General features: G+C 44.8%; 3 protein-coding genes across 3 annotated transcripts; 2 read left to right on the top strand and 1 right to left on the bottom strand.

Annotated features, from left to right (window-relative positions):
• Window positions 1-3,333: 3,333 nt before the first annotated feature.
• Window positions 3,334-10,629, bottom strand: LOC131286434 (YTH domain-containing family protein). Its single transcript, XM_058315382.1, has 7 exons — window positions 10,359-10,629; window positions 10,117-10,141; window positions 7,305-7,432; window positions 5,857-7,208; window positions 5,061-5,785; window positions 3,740-4,086; window positions 3,334-3,432 (listed from the first exon to the last, which is right to left on the bottom strand). The coding sequence occupies exons 1-7, from the start codon at window positions 10,377-10,379 to the stop codon at window positions 3,334-3,336; spliced, it is 2,697 nt and encodes an 898-aa protein (XP_058171365.1). The 5' UTR covers window positions 10,380-10,629.
• A 2,011-nt stretch (window positions 10,630-12,640) lies between these two features.
• Window positions 12,641-18,247, top strand: LOC131284848 (uncharacterized). The gene is made up of 3 exons (XM_058313707.1): window positions 12,641-16,261; window positions 18,133-18,140; window positions 18,241-18,247. The coding sequence occupies exons 1-3, from the start codon at window positions 12,641-12,643 to the stop codon at window positions 18,245-18,247; spliced, it is 3,636 nt and encodes a 1,211-aa protein (XP_058169690.1).
• LOC131286144 (large ribosomal subunit protein eL30) lies at window positions 18,094-19,105 on the top strand. The gene is made up of 4 exons (XM_058315034.1): window positions 18,094-18,140; window positions 18,241-18,296; window positions 18,372-18,517; window positions 18,849-19,105. Exons 2-4 carry the CDS (start codon window positions 18,276-18,278, stop codon window positions 19,042-19,044), a joined length of 363 nt encoding a protein of 120 aa, XP_058171017.1. The 5' UTR covers window positions 18,094-18,140; window positions 18,241-18,275; the 3' UTR covers window positions 19,045-19,105.
• The last annotated feature ends 242 nt before the right edge of the window (window positions 19,106-19,347 follow it).

Genomic DNA, 19,347 nt, shown 5'->3' with positions numbered 1-19,347 from the left:
TAAAATATGGATGAACTAATGTTGTGTTATCGTTCCATCCGTTACCAGTCGGCAGAGATTGTAGTCAAAACCATTTATAAACATACATCGTCAAGCTCAAATGAACAAACGGTTTTTTGTTTCCGCCTACCAACTTGACCGACTCCCCTGTGGTTTACGATTTATAGGAGTGTACGGAGGGGTTCGTACTCTGAAAATAACTTCGTCGTGCTTGAAAAAATTATACAAATTCTGCTTCGATAGCACAAGTAATCATAATAGTGAAATGGTATTCGTGAAAGGATATTTAATTTTTAAACAACCCGGACGTGACTGCCTCCCTCAACTAACGGTTGGGCATCGTGAAGTCGTCAATTTTTGCTGATACTACATACGATTTAGTTTACGGGTTTGTTTTTTTTTTAGCTAATTTGATCATTTATTACTAACTGTTTATTTCAGAGATTTATTATTTTATCATGTGTGTTTGTTTCAATAATCCTTCACAATACCTCAATACATTCTTTATGTTCTTCTTTGTTGTCAATACGCACCGCACGCTAGTGTCCTTTCGAACACTTTCGCATTACCTATCCGTTTCGAAAAAGGAGCCACTAACGAAACCAGAAGCACTCGTTTAATTCAGGAGTGATTTCTTTTCCGTTCCCGTTCACTGTTGCCCAAAACTCGCCCATTCGCCTTTAAAAAATCCGTACCATTGGGTTTCTTCAATCCAAAACATTTTCGAATCCCGGTGAGCGAGTTGGAATATCTACTAAATTTGACGTTATTCCAGCGCACGTTAGTTAAACGCGAGCCAGCTCGTGGACAAATGCGGGTGGTGGCTGACGGTGCGCGAGGGATAGAACTGTTGCCGTAGTGTAGTGTGTAGTGTGTGCTTGTGTTTCATTGATTTCGTTTAATCTCTTATTTATTATACTTTTCTCTTGCCTGTCTCGGGACTACTAATAACTAATCAGTTCAGAGTAGTTTCTCTGCGTATGCTTTTTTGTTTGTTTCATACACTTATGAACTGGAAAAAGGTGACATACGGCGGAGTGGGCAATGGCGACGACGACGACGCGTCGAGAGCTATAAAACATTCGATTATAAGAGTTGTTGTTCTATTCTTCGTGATATTTGAAGTGTTTGCATATTTTCAGCGCTCGATTTTAGAACTGGGAACCATTAGTACGCCGCCGTTCATTGGACATAAGGTTTAGTGAAAGCATGCGCCCTTTTATGCATCGCAGCTCAATCGTTTTCCACCGTTTTTGCCAACTGTTTTGCTAAATATTTTTTTTCATTAAAGTTTTTTATTAATTTTTTTCTCTTAAAGTTTTCGCTTCTCGATTTCTTGTGTTTTTTGTGAGAAAATGTTTTCCGTGCCCTGTTTGCTTCGATTCCATTTATCTACTTTTACCATACGTATGATCTCTCGTATGGTTTTCGCCAACTAGGATGGGACGAAAAAATGAACCATTCTGATTAACCACCGACCGAACGGAAAGATTTTCTAGCTTAGTTGGTTTCGTCGTATCGAAGGTTAAAACCTACCAATTTCAAACACATGCCCCTCCCTCTTCCCCATAAGTTGTGTCCGTTTTTTGGATGAAGATTTAGTTTACTTTTATTTTGTTTTACAGTTTTACCTTGGGCACACAATCGAAACCATCCCGATCCTGCGTACGTGCAACAACACAGACGTCCATTGTATTAATCGTGTATTGATCATGCACTAATCGTGCGTATCGAATAATCTGGTTTTTTATACGTATCTCGCAATGTTTATTAAAAAAAAGTATACACCTTTTTATCATCGGGAGCACATTCCTGCGTTCACTTATGTCAGCATTTGAGTGTACCAAAAATAGGTCCTTAATTTCTTGTTCGATAAAATGAACAATACAGAGCACCGCAAAGATTCCCGGCTCTCGAGAATTTGCCAGCAGAACACAAGCAGTGGATGGCCATTCAAAGAGTTTCGTGAATAGTACTTTCGTATTAAAAGTTTCGTGCTCGCTCTGTGGTTCACGTGTCAGTCCGTTCATTCATGCAGTTGCGATGCAGTTTATGTTTGTTTTTTTATCAGTTTTCACATTGCCCCCACACACGTAATTAGTTTGTTTTTCCCGTTCGTTTCACTCTTCGAAGCGAACGGAACGGGTTTTAACTGCTATAATTTAATGAATAACTTAACAGTATATAGCATATTTATGTATAGTATATACGATATAGAAGTTGCATTCTTGTGAGTTTTTGTTGTAGTCACGTTATTATTTTTTTTTTGTGTTGTTGCATACACGATGCTGCGTTGCGATATATCTGGGAGATTATTTCTAATCTGGTGTGGTTATATTTTGTCGGCGTTTTCATTGTTTGTTTATGTTTACCCCCCCCCCCCTCACCCTCCCTCTCCCCCCTATTACATTCCAGTCTCCTTAATTTCATTCCACATTTGCTACAACGCCGACTTTCATCAAGTGTGGCTCACGCTATTACTTAAAAAAACATGCTTCATGATTAAAATATACCTCGTTTCTTTTCTATGAAACTTTCATCGCTTTAGATGCTTCTTCTCTCTGTACACATAATTTCCTGTCCTGTTTGTGTTGTTTTTTTTGTTTTTTTTTTTTTCATTTAGGACTTTGTATTTAGTGGGATGCGCTTTTTTCAATCAACACGATTGATCAACAACTATTACCTACATTTTTACTATTTGAAATACATTCATTACATTTTTCTCGTAGTAGATGCTTAGCGAGATGCCGTACATTTTCCACAGTTCGGTATTTTTATTACTTTTATTTTTTGTGTTGTGTAATTATCTTCTCTTCCCACCATCATCAAAACGTTGGCAGTTGCTGCCTAGTTAAAAAAAAAAAGCAATGTCTAGAGATATTTCCATTTGAATGAGCTATGCACTAAAGAGCAGGAGAGAAAGGGTATTTCAAAAGTAAATCGACCCTAAAGCATCATCCAAACACTTGTCTTCATCTATACACACGTCTGCCGTAATGCATCTCTGTGCGCAGTTGGATTGGATGGTTTGGAATAATTTTACGGACGTAAATGTAAGCGACGATGAATGTACGGTGCAAACTCGATTCGCAAATCATGGGATAAAAAATAACATTCTTTAGAAAATTGTCTTCCCAGTTGGGGGAGGGGAGGGGAGAGGTTAACACTTAGCCACAACAATCCATGGTTTGTTTTCGATCATATTTGTGTGGCCAATTGTGTCAAAGTGTAATAAAGGTAGCCAAGTACTCATTTCGCATGATCCTCGATCAGGTTTTTGTCACGCTTCATGCATGCTGGAGGCAGATCGGACTCTGGTGGTGGAGTTATGGTTTAGTTGGGATTGCGGTAGATGTTGGAGCCACCACCGTTGTTACCGCCGGCGCTGCCCCGATGATGGTTTGTCGGGCCCATCGTGCGATCGTTGCGTTCCTAGAATTTCGAACAACGAAATCGATAATTTTAATTCTAGGAATTAAAATTAAAGTTGAAAGTAGAGAATGAGTAGAACGTCAAATTCAGCCACCAGAAAGACCACAACAACAAAGCACACAAAAGGAAGGAGGAGTAAGCAGCAAGGATACTTCAAAGTGACCAAGAGACACCAATGAACCTAGTTTTGTGGTGTTTCTCTAACAAATGCCCCCGTTGAATTGTTAATGCTGCATGCAAGGAGAAAGCGCTTTTACCTCCTGCATTGCACAGTGATCACAAATCAACGGCTGCAAAACACACTTACCCTGTAGTGGTCCCGCGAAGTGCCACGTTCGCGGTCACCCCGGTACATGCCACCGTCGCTGTCGCGCCCGTTGTCATAATCGCTGCCCCGTGCACGTCCGTAATCGTTCGGTCCTCGTCGATCTTCGCGATAGTAGTCCCGGGAGCGGCTGTTATTATAACCGCCACGCGGTTGATATCCACCGCCGCCGCCGCCGCCACTGGCTCCTCCGGACCCTGGAGCGCCACCATCATGGTGATCGTCACCGTTGTTGCTACCATTGTTGCTATTGTTGTTGCGACGATCAAAGCTCTGATAGCCGCGTCCACCGTCGTGGTGGTTGTAGTTATTACGGTTATTGTAGCCGCCTGAAATTTAACGCCAGGAATAAATTAGGTTAACGGTCAGGTCGTTGTGATTGCGTTATCTGTTGCTTGAGGATATTATGTTGCTGTACTAAACATTACACTCCTCCAGCATTCGATATCATAAACTACCGGAAGTCTATATGTTGCTGAACTTTGTTCGAATGCTTTTTAAATGATCTCAAAACAAATCGAATCGAATTTAATCCATGCAATTTCCCATCGGTATTCAACAGTATTGGTTTCGCGTGTGAACTAAACATTGGATCAATTTTTCGCGTGCTGATCAGCATACTGTGTAGTGAATATTAATCTTTTCTTCGGGGTTGTCTCTAGATATGCCTGGTTTCCTTCACGCCAGGCTTTCTCATTAAGAAATTTTTTTCTCGGACAGTTTCAGCAAAAAATGTTCCTGTAATTGTGTCCGATATTTCGAAAGTAGTTTTTCGACGTTCTTTTCGAACGATTATCCTTCGTTCATTTACTGATAGTATTGCATGTTCTTTATGTTTGTGAATAATTTTTCAGTCTTCCTTCGTATTGTCAGCAGTCGATCAAGCGAAGATATCATTTTACCAATTCGACACTAGTTTCAGTGTCCAATTCCTCCAGTTCATAACAAAATTGAAGGCGCCGACGAGGCAGTTTGTGTGAATCAAATTTGCCAACTGCCGTGGTCTCTGTCATAATTATCTAAGCCTGATTGATCAGTCTGAAGAAATAGCCAGAAATACCTCATTTAACGATGTAAGAGGACTTTTGCGAGTTCAAAATATTGTGCTTTATAAATGTTTTTATAAATATACAGCAAGGGAAAAACTAAATAGCACCAATTACATTCTCTAGTTGTGATTTACTAGCCAGTCATTATAATGCTTGATGCATCGGCAATGGTTTTACAAAAGGTCAACCCAAAAAAAAGTTCTTTCATACGAACTTTTGTAAAGATAAGTTATATTTTGCAAACAATAACTCACCATAGCTGCTTCCGCCGCCGCCCTTATTGTAGCCACCACCACCACCATAGCCACCACGGCTGCCATATCCATCGTAGCCATCGTCGCCACCCCGATCGTTGTACTTGCTGCCGCCGTACCCACCACCTCCACCATGATACTTTCCTGGGCCATCGTAATACTGGCCACCGCCGCCGCCCTGATGCTCCCGGCGCTCCCGCTGATTATGGTACGAGTGGTTCGATGGCGGAGGGGCCTCGTGCTTCCGAGTGTCCTCCTCCATCTGACGCTTCTCGTAGTGCTGAAAATCGTCGAATATCGACGACTGGTGCTCGAAGCTGTGGATGATCTGCAGCACCTGGATGCCCTTGGCGTTGGGAACTTCCTGCGTGTCGCGCGAGTTTGTCATCGATTTGTTCTCGTTGTTCTCTAGGCGGATGTGGCGCAGGTGCGAGTTCGGGACATCCTTCACGTAGATCCAGCGCACCTTGAACGTGCCCTTCCACTTGTCCTGCGACCAGACGCTCGAGTTGGAGTTGTAGTCGACGGCGGTCATCATTTGCGCGACGCCACAGAAGTGGCCCGACCCGTTGACGGAGAAAAACAGATACACCATGCCACCCTTTTCTTCGCGCTCGCGAAACGCCTGATCCAGGCGCTGGTTGCCGTGCTCCGTCGAGCACCAGATTTCGTACTTAATACTGCGATGAATATCGTCTTCCGAGTACGACTTGATGACAAAGAATCTACAGCAATGAAACATAATCGAACGTGAAATGAAGTGACAAGGACTACAATAAACGTTTAAGCTTGGTACCTGGCTAGCTCGGCCGTCTTGAGCAGATCCAATGAGGCCGGATTGTAGTTGTTTTTGGTCTTCAACTGGTCGAGTATGATCTGCGATTCGGCCAGCTTGGCGGCCATTTCGCTATCAGACGGTGACGGTGATGGAGAACGGGCCTTTACTGGTGGTACGGCAGCGGTGGTCACATTGTTGCCACCAACGGCCGCCGTCGATGGTACATCGGAGCTATAGCCTCCACGTTCACCGCCAGACTGATAGGCACCGCGATCCCGTTCACGATCACCGCCACGATCGCCATGCGCGTTTGATGGTGGCCCACCACTCGGGCGTTGATGATGGAATGGCGCTCTTTCGTACTGATGATGCGGCGGCTGCTGATAGCCCGACGCCCCACCAGAACCACGATCATTCATATTCATGGGCGGACGCTCAGAAGAACCTGAAACGGCCGGTCCATCGGAGCGGCCTGAAGAGGAGTACGGGGCGGCGTTGCTGTGGCTTCGAGAGTGGCCGTAGTTGTTCGTGTGATGCGGAGCCCCCTGATGGTGGTTCTGGTGATGCGCATTTCCATAGTTTCCGCCGCCAGATCCTTGGTGGTGTTCTCTCTGCGGCGCCTGATACTGCGATGAGTGGTTTCGCGGATGCGTTTGGTTATGGTTATGATGCGGTCCGGATGAACCCCCACCATTTCCAGAGGAGGTGGCACCACCATTATTTCTCTCGTTATTCGGTTGCTGTACCGGTTGCTGCTGCTGAATCTGAGCTTGACCCGGTGTGGGCCATCGCGAGCTCTGCATGCCCGCTGGTCCCATGTTTTGCTGCTGATGGTGGTGTTGTTGTTGCTGCTGTTGATGATGATGGTTATGATGATGCGATGACGACTGGTGTGACGACTGTCGGTCGGACGGTCGTTCACAGTGCGGACCACCGGCGGAGTCACGGTGGCCACCGCTCGTCTTGGAGGACGGCGCTGGGCCCGGATCGGCCAGAGGCGACGGCCCATCGAGGACCGGTGGGGGTACGATTGGCGGTGGCGTCGGCACGACCGCGCTCGGTCCGTTCTTCGACGGCGAATCCCAGGTGCCAATGTCCATGTTGTGCTTACCGGGAATCATCGGTGGCGGGGGCATGCCCGGTCCCTTCTTCTTCACCGTTGTGCTGGTAGTGTTCACTTGCGGTTTTGCCGGCTGCGAAGCGATCGTGGCCCAGGTCATCTTTTTGGGAGCTTCCTTTTGCTGCTGCTGTTGATGATAGTATTTCGATACGCTGGCGTTGCCACCACCGCCGCCGCCTGATGAATGGTTGTTGCTGTGCATGGAACCGGAGGAACCGAATCCGAGACCTTGCATACCCTGTTCAACATTCTGGAAAAGAGGGATGACGGATATTAATTGACATGTTAAAAAAAAGTGACTCAGATCGACATGCTTAGTAAAAACAAACTTCTAATTAGAACTCACCTTGACACTATCATGACCCTGGTAAGCCCCATGATTTCGGTAGTAGTCATCGTTCGATTTCTTATGATGTCCGACCCCACCTGGACCGTGATTCACTTGCGCACTCCAAGAATTGTAATCGCCATTTCCTGTTTGGAAGGATGCATTTACAAACAATTGATTAACTTTCAGAAGGATGTTAGTTTCTCTCCCTTAAATTGTTGCTCATTTTCCCCATTTCGTTACTTGTCCAGCTACCCTTTATCGATAAATATTAGCAATCTCCCACTTAATCTGTTCAAAAGTTTTGAACGTGGCATAACTTGTACTTTAAATCAGGGCTCGGCATACATTTCCTAAAAAGGGCCAAATGATTAAAAGGAAACCGAAAGCGCGGGCCGGATACCTTAAACAATGATTTAATGTTTTCAAAGTAGAACCCTTTTGAATGGTATAAACTTTTTAAAAAGTAAAGTTACGTAAAATGAGCTAAAAGATACAATATTTGTAATTTTATCGCTAAACTTTTTACACATTTTTACAATTATTTTCATTAAATTTTGATTTAATTTTTCAACATATACCAGAAACACCTCGTTCAACAATTTTAATCTTTAATTTTAGGAAGAAAACAAATCTGACATCGTAAAAAAATGAGTTGTGTTTTTGGTATGAGTATGAAGCACTAAAAATTTCTTACGGGCCAGATGAAATCAGATGGCGGGCCGGATTTGGCCCGCGGGCCGGACTTTGCCGACCCCTGCTTTAAATACTTTATCTATTTGTGTAAGAAACTAAAGTTAAATAAATGTAATAATCTTGAAGAATATATCATCGATGGCAGTACATTTGAAAAGTAATAGTAACAAAAATTGCACAATAAAAACTAATTCCAAAGGGACCAAAATTGCACCTTATAAAAACCCCAGAAATACATATCAATCAAAGGTTATTTTTCTCGGAAACGTTCTAATTTGTTTGCAAAAACAAATCTAACTATTTAACGAATCTTTAATTTTTACTACCTTTGGGATGTATTTGTTAGGGAAATAATCTGAATATCATGGTAGGAAGAACCATGTTCAAGAGTAATACGAATACGTAGGAAACTCCTACTGAATATGGTTCTCCCTCGAGTTCATACGGTTCACATCCCAGCGATTCGCGCGATGGAGTATCTTAGCCAAGGTCTCGGAAGGAAACTGGTTTAGCAATCCAAGTTCAACGTACTTTTCTTCTTTTTCCCAACCTATGTTTCCTTCAACACTGCGGACCCCGTTCGTTCGTCAACAATTCTTCCAACGATCGTCAGCCGTGGAAATGCACACACACACACGCGCATAGCCAGTGCTTTGCACTACCACCATCATCATCAGTTGGCTGACGATCAATGAATGATGGTCCAGCATCATGAAAATATGCTTAGGCGAGCCACCGGATGGGGACGCAGGCTCGCTTTGACGAAGGGGTGGTGGATGTTATAGGAAGGGGACGACGGAAGCAATCCAACACCGGTGAAGATGACGTGACTTTCATCTACCGGGGGAAAAATAATCACAGGCAAATACAAGGCAATTGGGGGCTCGAATTGCTGATCGGGGTGGACGCCGCTTTTCTTAGACAAAACGTATCTTCTCCCTGGTCCCTGTAACTGCTGCTGGTTTTTCCACGCTCGCTTACTAACACAAACCCTTTTTTTAGTTTTTGCGATCCACGCCATCATAGAGAGCTTTGGTTAGCAATGATTTTCAGAAAATAATGATCCAAGCAGTGTTGCCAAGCAACTCAGTGTAAGTGGGATTCTACGCCTAGTTGTTTTCATTTTCTTGCTTCCCCCTGGCAATGAATTGTAACTGTACGAAGAAGGCGACTTCTTCAACCATATCTCTCCCGTCCGCTCTTGTTCCACACCGTAAACGACACGCGCGTTTATATAAAGCTACACAAAGCATCCGCGAGCAGAAGATCGTACAAACAAACATTGCTTCAGAGAAGTAACAAAAAAACAGCGCGCGCACATACATACTCACAAATACACGTGCGCACGCGCATGCAAGGGCAAACTGCTCCCTTTCTCGTTGGATTCGGGAGGAGCGACGTCGCAACTGGATCTTCTTGGGCCCGACGCGACAGCTTCCTCCCCGGTTCGGGAGGACTGATTAGTCGGCTTTCCGTCCGCCGGGCTGTCGACTCAATTCCTCCCCCTCCATCGTGTGAAAGTTCAATGAAACGAACTACAACTGCGTAGTGAAATAATTGACAGAGAAGATTTCCATGGCCCAGCACCACCAGCAGTAGCATTGGGTTTACAAGTAAAATGGGCCAAACAATAGTACGTTTGTTTATGGAAAATGCTCCTCAGCACCCCGACATGTAATATGCGGAAATATAGTAAATAAATCGTCCAGAAGGGAGACGTTTCATGATCGTCTTTATGGTTCCCCGTATCTATTGATGTGGCCTTGTACGATAACTCCTACATTGCCCCTTTGTCCATGAGGAAATGGTGGACAGTCGCTGCGTTATCATTTTAGCAAGTTTTTTAGGTCACCAGGCAAACAAATTGTTTTTTTTACTCGTACAAACACTTTCATCGGCATAATACCAATGCAAGTGTTTCATTGCATTTGAGATTGAGAACGACAAGATTTTTGCTTCATCGATCCCAGTAAACATGGGGCGCCACAGTAGGCCGACGAAAGGAAAAGGTAGCCGAAGGTCGCATATTTGCATCAGGAAGCAGAATGCAACGGAACAAACATCAAACGTCTTGCAATGGCGCGGAGTGGTTGGGTGGGTGGGTGGGTGGGTCAGTAACGGCGAATCTATTTACCATGATTTCCTTGTCCTTTCATCCGCTGCAAAGAGTGAGAAAAAATATACATTAGATCTCCGTCTTAAATCTTAATGCCGTGCACCATTGCTGCTCCTTCCTCCCACGCGACCCTTTCCTTGGCCCAATCGATGTCCATTGGGACAGTGTGTGGATCGGGATGAGGGAAGGAAGGAGAGGGTGCCTTTGTTTGTCTGGCTTTTTTCGGTCAACCCCGAACCCGACACGCCGCCTCTGCGTACCTGATCTGACACGGTTGACATTGGTGGTTGTTTTTGCGGCTGCTGCTGATGCTGAAAGTTCTAACAAGTTGTAACCTACGAAAAGCAGCAGTTTTGCACGTATGCAACTCCGCACTTATTGTTCGTGGTTCGTACTCTAGCACACACACACGCGCACTTCACACCCTGCCGCTTGCTACGACCGGTATGTTCAGACTGCTGCTGGAGGGAAAACTCCCAACTAAAAGGGGTGCAAGGCGTCGTACGAGGGGGGAAACCCCTAGTGGCGTTTAGTGTTACTGGGAAGTAAAGCTATCAGAAACACGACCAAAGAGGCTATCGCAAATTCGCTGGAATTCCTCTTTTTTCTAGCAGAAGAGCAGGAGTTTTCCGTGGGTAGAGTTTTTGTCTTCCTCCCCCTGGCGGTGGCTCACTTTGAGTTGAATGTACACCTATTCGCTTTTCGCTTGGTTATGCGGGCGGGGACAGATGGGATACACTTTTTTCCGGTCACGGAACACACGCGCACTCGTCGTCAGCACACGGACGAACCGAAAACGGGTGACTCGATGCGGAGTCGGATGATACGAAATCGAAAAAATAAAGAAAGAACGGAAACAAACGTCGAGATGCGTCCAAGAATAACCCCGCAACAAGCCGCACGGCCGACGCGAACAGCGATGGTGGATGGTTTCCGACTGCACTCTGCTTAAGCACTTGTATTTCTTCCGTTTTCACTCCACTCCACTCGCGAACACCCAACGCCTAATTGGCCAAGCACGATCGAACGAACGGTACCTGTGTGTGCAAAACGAGACGGTAACGAGAGCTTTCCGCTGCACCGCCAAAACGCCAGCGAAATGTGTGTGCTGCACCACAAACGGCTGCTGCTGATGCGCTCCTACGCTTTTCTCCGGGCTGATGCTTCAATCGAGTGAAAAAGCACTGCACTGCACTGAAACACTTGCACCCGTTGTTCGAGGCTGTTCGAAGCGGAATTTTCCACGAACGTCCACAAGTGTTACAAGCCAAGATGGGTAGTGTCTTTTTGCAAAAGCAATGGATCGGTGAAAATGATCTCTTCACGGCACTGCCGTCGTTTCTTTTTTTCCGGCGACGACGTTTCACAATATGGCCGCTGAATCAACTGAAGTGTTGCGATTCAAGATCACTGCACACAAGGTACAGCCATGAGGTGTTTTCCGCCCCCGTTGACAACAGAGTGTCAAAACTGAGATTTGTGGTGTGAAGGAAATATCATTCAAAACTGTGTTTGGTCTTGCACAATAGCACACAGTTGACTGTAAACACTATGTTAAATATCGTCACTAGTGTTAAGTTACAGCATTTTCTTAGCGAACCATTAACCTTCAGATCTACAACCGCCTACCTGGGTAAGTTTTCCCCTTTTATTTTGCAATTACTTCGAATTGAACAGTTATATCGAATCGAAATTCCTGGAATGCCTCAAGCAACATGTTCTCTATCATTCTGCCGAAAACCGACTTTTTATTTTTATTCTAAGTATTTTTTTACACCATTTTTCGATTTATACCCCTTAAATCTACAACCGCCTACCCGGGTAGGTCATACGTTTTGTACGAGAGTTTATATTTTTCTGTACCAAGACAAACCACCAGTAGGTGAAAGGAGGTGCCCCTCGGGTTTTTCTTTTTATATTTATATTGAAAACAATCCAAATTTATCTAAGACACACTATGAAAGACTGTTTTACTCCTCGAACTCCTCGAACAATTAGTAATGAGATAAACTCAAAGACGATCTACAAATATGCAAATTATGCTACATTTTGGACCACACAGCGGCATCGAAAGCATTCTAGGTGAACTTTCATCATTTGCTACACAAAATAATAATTTTTTAATTGCAAGAAAATCATTGTTACGAACGTCCACTTTAAAAGTACTCGAACTGCTCGAGCCGTTCGGACCATACAAAATAGTTACCATAATAGCTGGCTAGGTTCGAACCCAGGAGCGGAATTGACAACGGAGTAGCTGGAAGGAGTGGAAATAAGCAAGCCAGTAGCAAGTCAGAAGCGGACGTAAAAGGACAAAAGTTTTATCGGTACGATCAAGGAATAAAATCAGTTGAGTGAATAAAACAACCTATGCTCGAGATCAAAACCTGTCCAAATCTAATTATTTCGAAGAGTGCAAGAACATTAAAAACCTTATTTGGGAACATTATAAAACTTTTTTCGCACTATCGTGTATCTTGGACTTGCTACTCATAGTAAAAGTAAAAGAAAAACGTGCCTTTGGTGAAATTGAGGACTGAACATGCCAAGAGTAACGCGAACACCGAAACCCACATCGAAACCCGAGCATGCGGAGAACCCGACAAATCCAGAAGCTTCAGGAAGCAGTATGATCGTGGGCGCAGACACGGTTTCGGCGAAGCACGTGCGTACGCCGATTATCGATTCTCCTGGAGCGTCAGTGTGCACCATGGATAAAGGAGGAAAGCCAACAAGTGAGCCATTGTGTGGTATAGTAGCCATAGAAAGTTCGGGAAACATAACCACAGCGGCAACCACAGAAGAGGTTATGGCGAAGCACGTGCGTGAGCCGAAAGTTCCTGGTACGTCAGTGTGTGCCACGGAACAAAAAGATATGTTGATAGGTGAGCGATCTGGAAATATTGTTCTCGCAAAGGCCATCAAGTCGGAGCGGGCCATGTCTGCGCTTTCCTCCCATAGTTCGCAAGCGTCATCAGTGCGTGTTCGTGAGCTGGAGCTTTCGTTGAGGAAATTGGAAGAAGAAAAAAACATCGAGCAGGCATATATTGCAAAAAAGTATGCGTTATTGTCCCTAGCAGCAGAACAAGACCAGGATGGCTGCTCCCTCTACAGCCGATCCAGTAAGACTAGTAGCCGCCAAACTAGTGCAGAGGGTCCAATTAAGCAAAGCCATGCTCCGTCGGGGTCGCATACGATCGCCGAATCTAAAAAACACTCTGGGCTGAATAAGGAGAAAGTAGCAGCACGTAAGGCAATTTCCCGAGAACTTCCAAAATTCGATGGGAACGCTGAAAATTGGCCGCTATTCATTGCAACCTACAACCGCACCACTGAAATGTGTGGCTTTACCGAGGAGGAGAATTTGATACGGTTGCAAAACGGCCTCATCGGGAAAGCGCTGGAAGCTGTGCGCAGTCTGTTGATGTACCCAAGCAACAATGCCCGGATAATAAATACATTGAGAGTGTTATACGGACAGCCCGAGCGTATAATCCATCAACTGACTTTGAAGATAGGCGCTCTTCCCACCCCCAAAGAAGACAGACTGGAAACACTAGTGGATTTTGCGGTGGCAGTGCAAAATTACTGTGCAACTGTGGAGGCGTGCGACATTCCGGACTACCTATACAATGTTACACTACTGCACCAGTTAGTCGGAAAGCTTCCCCTCACAGTAAAGCTCCAGTGGGCACAACATAAAGCCACTTTACCCGAAGCTAACCTCTCGTCTTTTAGTGACTGGTTGTTCACTTTAGCCGAAGCGGTTAGTGGCGTTATAATACCGTCGACAACGGAGATGGATCAGAAGAAGCCGAGCGTGCCCCAGATGTCTGACAGACGAGGCAGGCGAGTAAACTCGCACACTGTAGACATACCTAGACGACGGACTACCGAAACAGGACAATGTTGTGTCGTTTGCAATAAGAACTGCAAGTTATTAACCGAATGCAAAACTTTTCAGCAAATGACACGTCAGGAGCGTTGGGAGGTGGTGAACCGGAACGCGCTTTGTAGGAGTTGCCTGCAGCAATACAAAGGCCCACCCGAAGCGTGCTGCAGTTTTCAACTGTGTGGAAAACACGGATGCGTGCGGAAACATCACCAGCTGCTACACAACGAGCATCAACGAACCAACCCGTCGTTGCAACAGCCTCGCATCGATCCAAATCTAAACGTGTCCCACAACACCCACCTATCGGTATCCGGGTCGGTGTTGTTGAAATACGTACCAATAACGGTTGTAGGTGCGGGGAAGCAGATCGATACGTTTGCACTCCTGGACGAAGGATCGGAATTAACGCTCATCGATCAAGCGTTAGTCGACGAGATGGAACTGAATGGAAAGCTCAACCCGCTCAGCGTCAAGTGGTCCGATGGCACGATCAGGACGGAACCAAAGTCGCAAATGGTAAACGTTCAGATTGTTGCTGCAGGGCGAAAGTTCACTTTGAAGAAGGCTAGAACAGTAGCTCATCTCAAGCTCACACCTCAGACCGCAAATATGACTCATCTGGCTGATCGATACCAACATCTTAAAGGCTTGCCGTTAGTGTCTTACGAGAATGCTACACCGCGGATACTCATTGGTGCGAGTCATCCCCAAATAGCAGCAGCACGCAAAATAAAAGAAGGACGCTACGGGGAGCCACTAGCAGCAAAAACGAGCCTAGGCTGGACAGTATACGGTCCAGTAGGAGGTAACGCGGGTGAATCATCGAGTCCACCATCATTATACATTCATCGCTATGAGGACAACGTAGACGCAGATATGCACCGTGCCCTGTTGGAGTATTTCTCGCTAGAAAATATGGGCGTGACAAAACCTGCAAAACCGCTGATGGCCGCCGATGATGAGCGCGCGATGAACATTCTTCAAACCCGCACCAGTTTCAACGGAACGCGTTATGAGACAGGACTACTCTGGCGTTTTGATAACGTTAACTTGCCACCAAACAAAGATATGGCGCTGCGCAGACATCGAAACCTAGAGAGACGTATGGAAAAGGACCCAGAGCTTGCTCGTGTGCTCAAGCAAACCATAGCGGATTATTGTCGGAAGGACTACATACGTGAACTTTCCACAATCGAACAAGCAGATGTCAAGTGGTACCTTCCCATTTTTCCCGTCGTTAACCCTAACAAACCTGGGAAAGTCAGAATAGTGTGGGATGCAGCTGCCAAAACTCACCAAGGGCTATCCCTGAATTCTATGTTATTGAAAGGACCTGATCTCGTCACTCCATTGTTCGACATCCTACTTCGTTTCCGGGTTCATCGCATTGGCATAGCCGGAGATATCCGCGAGATGTTCCATCAAATTGGCATCATCGACGAGGACCAACGGTACCAGTGTTTTTTGTGGACAAAGGACGATGGGAAACCAGCAGTGTACGCAATGAAAGTCATGACCTTTGGAGCTTGCTGCTCGCCATGTACGGCACAATACATCAAGAACCTCAACGCAGATCAGTATCAAGCTAGTCATCCAGAGGCCTGGAGTGCTATCGTAAAGTCTCATTACGTGGATGACTTGCTGATAAGTGTTAAAACGGAGGCAGAGGCGGCGAAGCTGATCAACGACGTAGGCCTGGTACATGCAGCAGGGGGTTTTGAGATCAGGAATTGGATCTCAAACTCCACAGAGGTCATATCAGCGGTTCAAAAGAGCAGTCCCGTCAACAAATATCTAGATCTTTCCTCAGAACCATCGATGGAAAAAGTATTGGGAATGTGGTGGGACATCCAGAGCGACATGCTCACCTATAAAACGAGCGCATTGTACAAACTTCTTCCGTGGATCGATCGGAATGGCGTCATGCGTATGAGAACCAGAATCACAGCGTATAGCTATGCCACCGAAGAAGCTAAAAACCCGATTATCCTACCCAGCAAACATCACGTCACAGATTTGCTCGTAGCGTACTTCCATCAGAGCTACCATCATCAGAACATCGAGACGGTCATCAACGAAATTCGTCAAAAATATCAAATCAGTCACTTGCGTTCACGTCTTTCTACGATCCGGAGCAAATGTCAACAATGTAAAAATGAGAGAGCAGTGCCAAAGCCACCGATGATGAGCGATTTACCACCCGGTCGACTAGCTGCATTTTCCCCGCCATTTACGCACACCGGCGTCGATTATTTTGGACCAATCGAGGTAGTTGTAGGCCGAAGCAACCAAAAGCGTTGGATAATGCTAGCAACGTGTCTCACTACACGGGCGATCCACATGGAAAAGGTGAATTCATTGACAACCAGTTCCTGCATCATGGCGATTAGAAATTTCATCACCAGACGAGGCCGTCCCCGCAAGTTCTACAGCGACCGAGGAACCAATTTTATAGGAGCGCAACGTGAACTGATTAGACTCGCAGAACACATCGACCTGAATGGACTAGCCACCGAATTCATCGACTCAGAGACGGACTGGGTATTTAATCCTCCACTTACGCCTCACATGGGCGGGTCATGGGAGCGACTAGTAAGAACCGTGAAGACGAATTTATCGGCAGTTTGTTCCTTCAAAAGCCTCACGGACGAGGTACTTACAAGCCTCACGGACGAAGTTCCGGCGCCTTATACGAGCGCCCGGCTACTAAGATTGCAGTATTGGACGTTCTCCCGAATACAGAGTAAGACAATTAGGATTGTCGTACTGGGGGGGAGTGTTACGAACGTCCACTTTAAAAGTACTCGAACTGCTCGAGCCGTTCGGACCATACAAAATAGTTACCATAATAGCTGGCTAGGTTCGAACCCAGGAGCGGAATTGACAACGGAGTAGCTGGAAGGAGTGGAAATAAGCAAGCCAGTAGCAAGTCAGAAGCGGACGTAAAAGGACAAAAGTTTTATCGGTACGATCAAGGAATAAAATCAGTTGAGTGAATAAAACAACCTATGCTCGAGATCAAAACCTGTCCAAATCTAATTATTTCGAAGAGTGCAAGAACATTAAAAACCTTATTTGGGAACAATCATGATGCAACGGGTTGAATTAAATACAAAAGAAACTGTTATCGTTTGAAACAAAACGATCGAATTTATGTATATGAGCTAAGTTTTAAAATGTTAAGGCTTAAATATCAGATGTAACAATGTATAATGTAGAATTTCCTTCAGATATGCCACTGAATTTACTGAGGAACATGAACATTTCCAAAACGTAAAATTTAATAGAAAAATATTTCTACATCTTTGAAACTTCAATTTATAAGCAAAAATGTTGAAGGCACCAAGAAGTTACTTCACCAGAAACTTAAGAAATATAAACAAACACAATAACTTATGGAAAATGTATGGTTTACAGAGTTGGCGATTGTAGATCTATGGGATAAAATATATTTGAATGAAAAAATTACTTACTTATCGAATTTTTAATATTATCATTTGAATGGGATGTGTTAGAAAACATTCTTAAGTATCATTACTGAAAATTTCAACTCACTACGGCATCTAGAACAAAAGATATTAGCTTTGAAGCACAGCAAAATGCAAACCCCCATACAAAACGTATGGCCTACCCGGGTAGGCGGTCGTATGTTAACGTAGGTATTTTTGGTCGTAGACCTGAAGGTTAAATAGTTCCACAACCATTGTAAACAAATTGATCTACGTGAACAGACCTGCTTACCTGTACTGACTTTGGGAGGAACGACAAATAAACGAATTACAGAGGTACCGTTTACGCGCGAGAGTAAAAGAGATCACTATATAGTGCTCTTTATATATTGAAGGAGTGCGTTTAAGCATCTGGTTTGAATACTACTGTAGCTCATTTTTGCTGCATGAAATAACGTTTTGTCTGATAAAACTACTAAATATGTATGTTTAAGTCAGATAAACCATTCAGATGGATTTTGTGAGGTGTATACACAATTTGGTAGGTTATTTCTCAATTTCTACAGATTATTTTAGAAATGAGTAGTTTTGCTGTATGGGATCTGCAATTGCCGTTCAAACGAAAATGACACGAATTGTCATTGAACTCAAGTGTGCGGTGAACTGTCATGTTCTTTTCCGCACTAGCAGTTGACCAGGTAAGACGTGCTACGCGGTCTGCAATCGTAAAGTGTGGTAATTCCTTCTCGGCCCGTGGGATATACTAATTTCTAACTCCTGTTTTATTGTTATTCACAGTTGTTAGCGACGTCTATCTTTGTAAATTGTGCAAGATGGTTACCGCCAAGAAGCAGGTATGTAGTGACTGTGCTGGCTGAACGTGGACAACTTCGACATAACCTAACTTTTTGTCATGTGTTTCCTTACAGAAAAAGGCTTTGGAGAGCATCAACTCCCGCCTGGCGTTGGTGATGAAATCTGGCAAGTACTGCCTGGGTTACAAGCAGACCCTCAAGACTCTCCGCCAGGGAAAGTCTAAATTGATCATTATTGCCAATAACACCCCCCATCTTCGGTGAGTAACTGATACAAGATTACTGAGAAGTAGAGTTTTCCCATCGCCAACGCTACGTTCATGTGGAACCATATGGAGTCAGACTTGACTGAGAAGTATGTTTCCTTGTCGTTGGAAAACCTATGGAGTAATCCTAGCCCAACTGGGCGCCCCCGGGGTGCGCAAATCACCTTGTCTGCATATCTCGTCAAGTCGAATGGTCCAAATGGTGAACCCTGAAAACGCGCAGCATATAATCGATGGAACTACGGTGAACTCGTTCTCAGGTAAGCCGGTCAATGAAACTAACGTTATTACTTTCCCCTCCCCCACTCATCTCGCGCAACCACAGCAAATCTGAGATCGAGTACTACGCGATGTTGGCCAAGACCGGTGTACACCATTACAATGGCAACAACATTGAGCTGGGAACGGCCTGCGGTAAATACTACCGCGTGTGCACCCTCTCGATCACCGATGCCGGAGACTCCGATATCATCCGCAGCCTGCCGGAAGCACAAGCTGGTGGTGCCGGTGCCGCACAGTAAATGTCGCTAATCGGTGTAAATATATCGTTTGTTGGCGTTTCCATCGTATGGAGATGGACGATGAACAGGAAATAAAACGTGGTAAAGATGTTCGTGTGAGTCAGCAGATGGTATCGCACGGTATCTTAAAGCCAATGCATTTTATTTTGTAGTTTAATGATGACATGGGGATTAAGCTGTTCGTAGGGTAAGTTAGTTTTTTTTCGAATTTTCAAAAACTACTTCAAATATGATTAGTAAGGATGTATTTACTTGGTTATCTGTTTATTCACTATCTACTCAAGTTGACTACACAGAAGGTGT

The sequence above is a fragment of the Anopheles ziemanni genome, chromosome 3, assembly GCF_943734765.1.
Source record: "Anopheles ziemanni chromosome 3, idAnoZiCoDA_A2_x.2, whole genome shotgun sequence".
Lineage (NCBI taxonomy): Eukaryota > Metazoa > Arthropoda > Insecta > Diptera > Culicidae > Anopheles > Anopheles ziemanni.
This window is presented reverse-complemented; position numbering and strand designations above follow the sequence as displayed.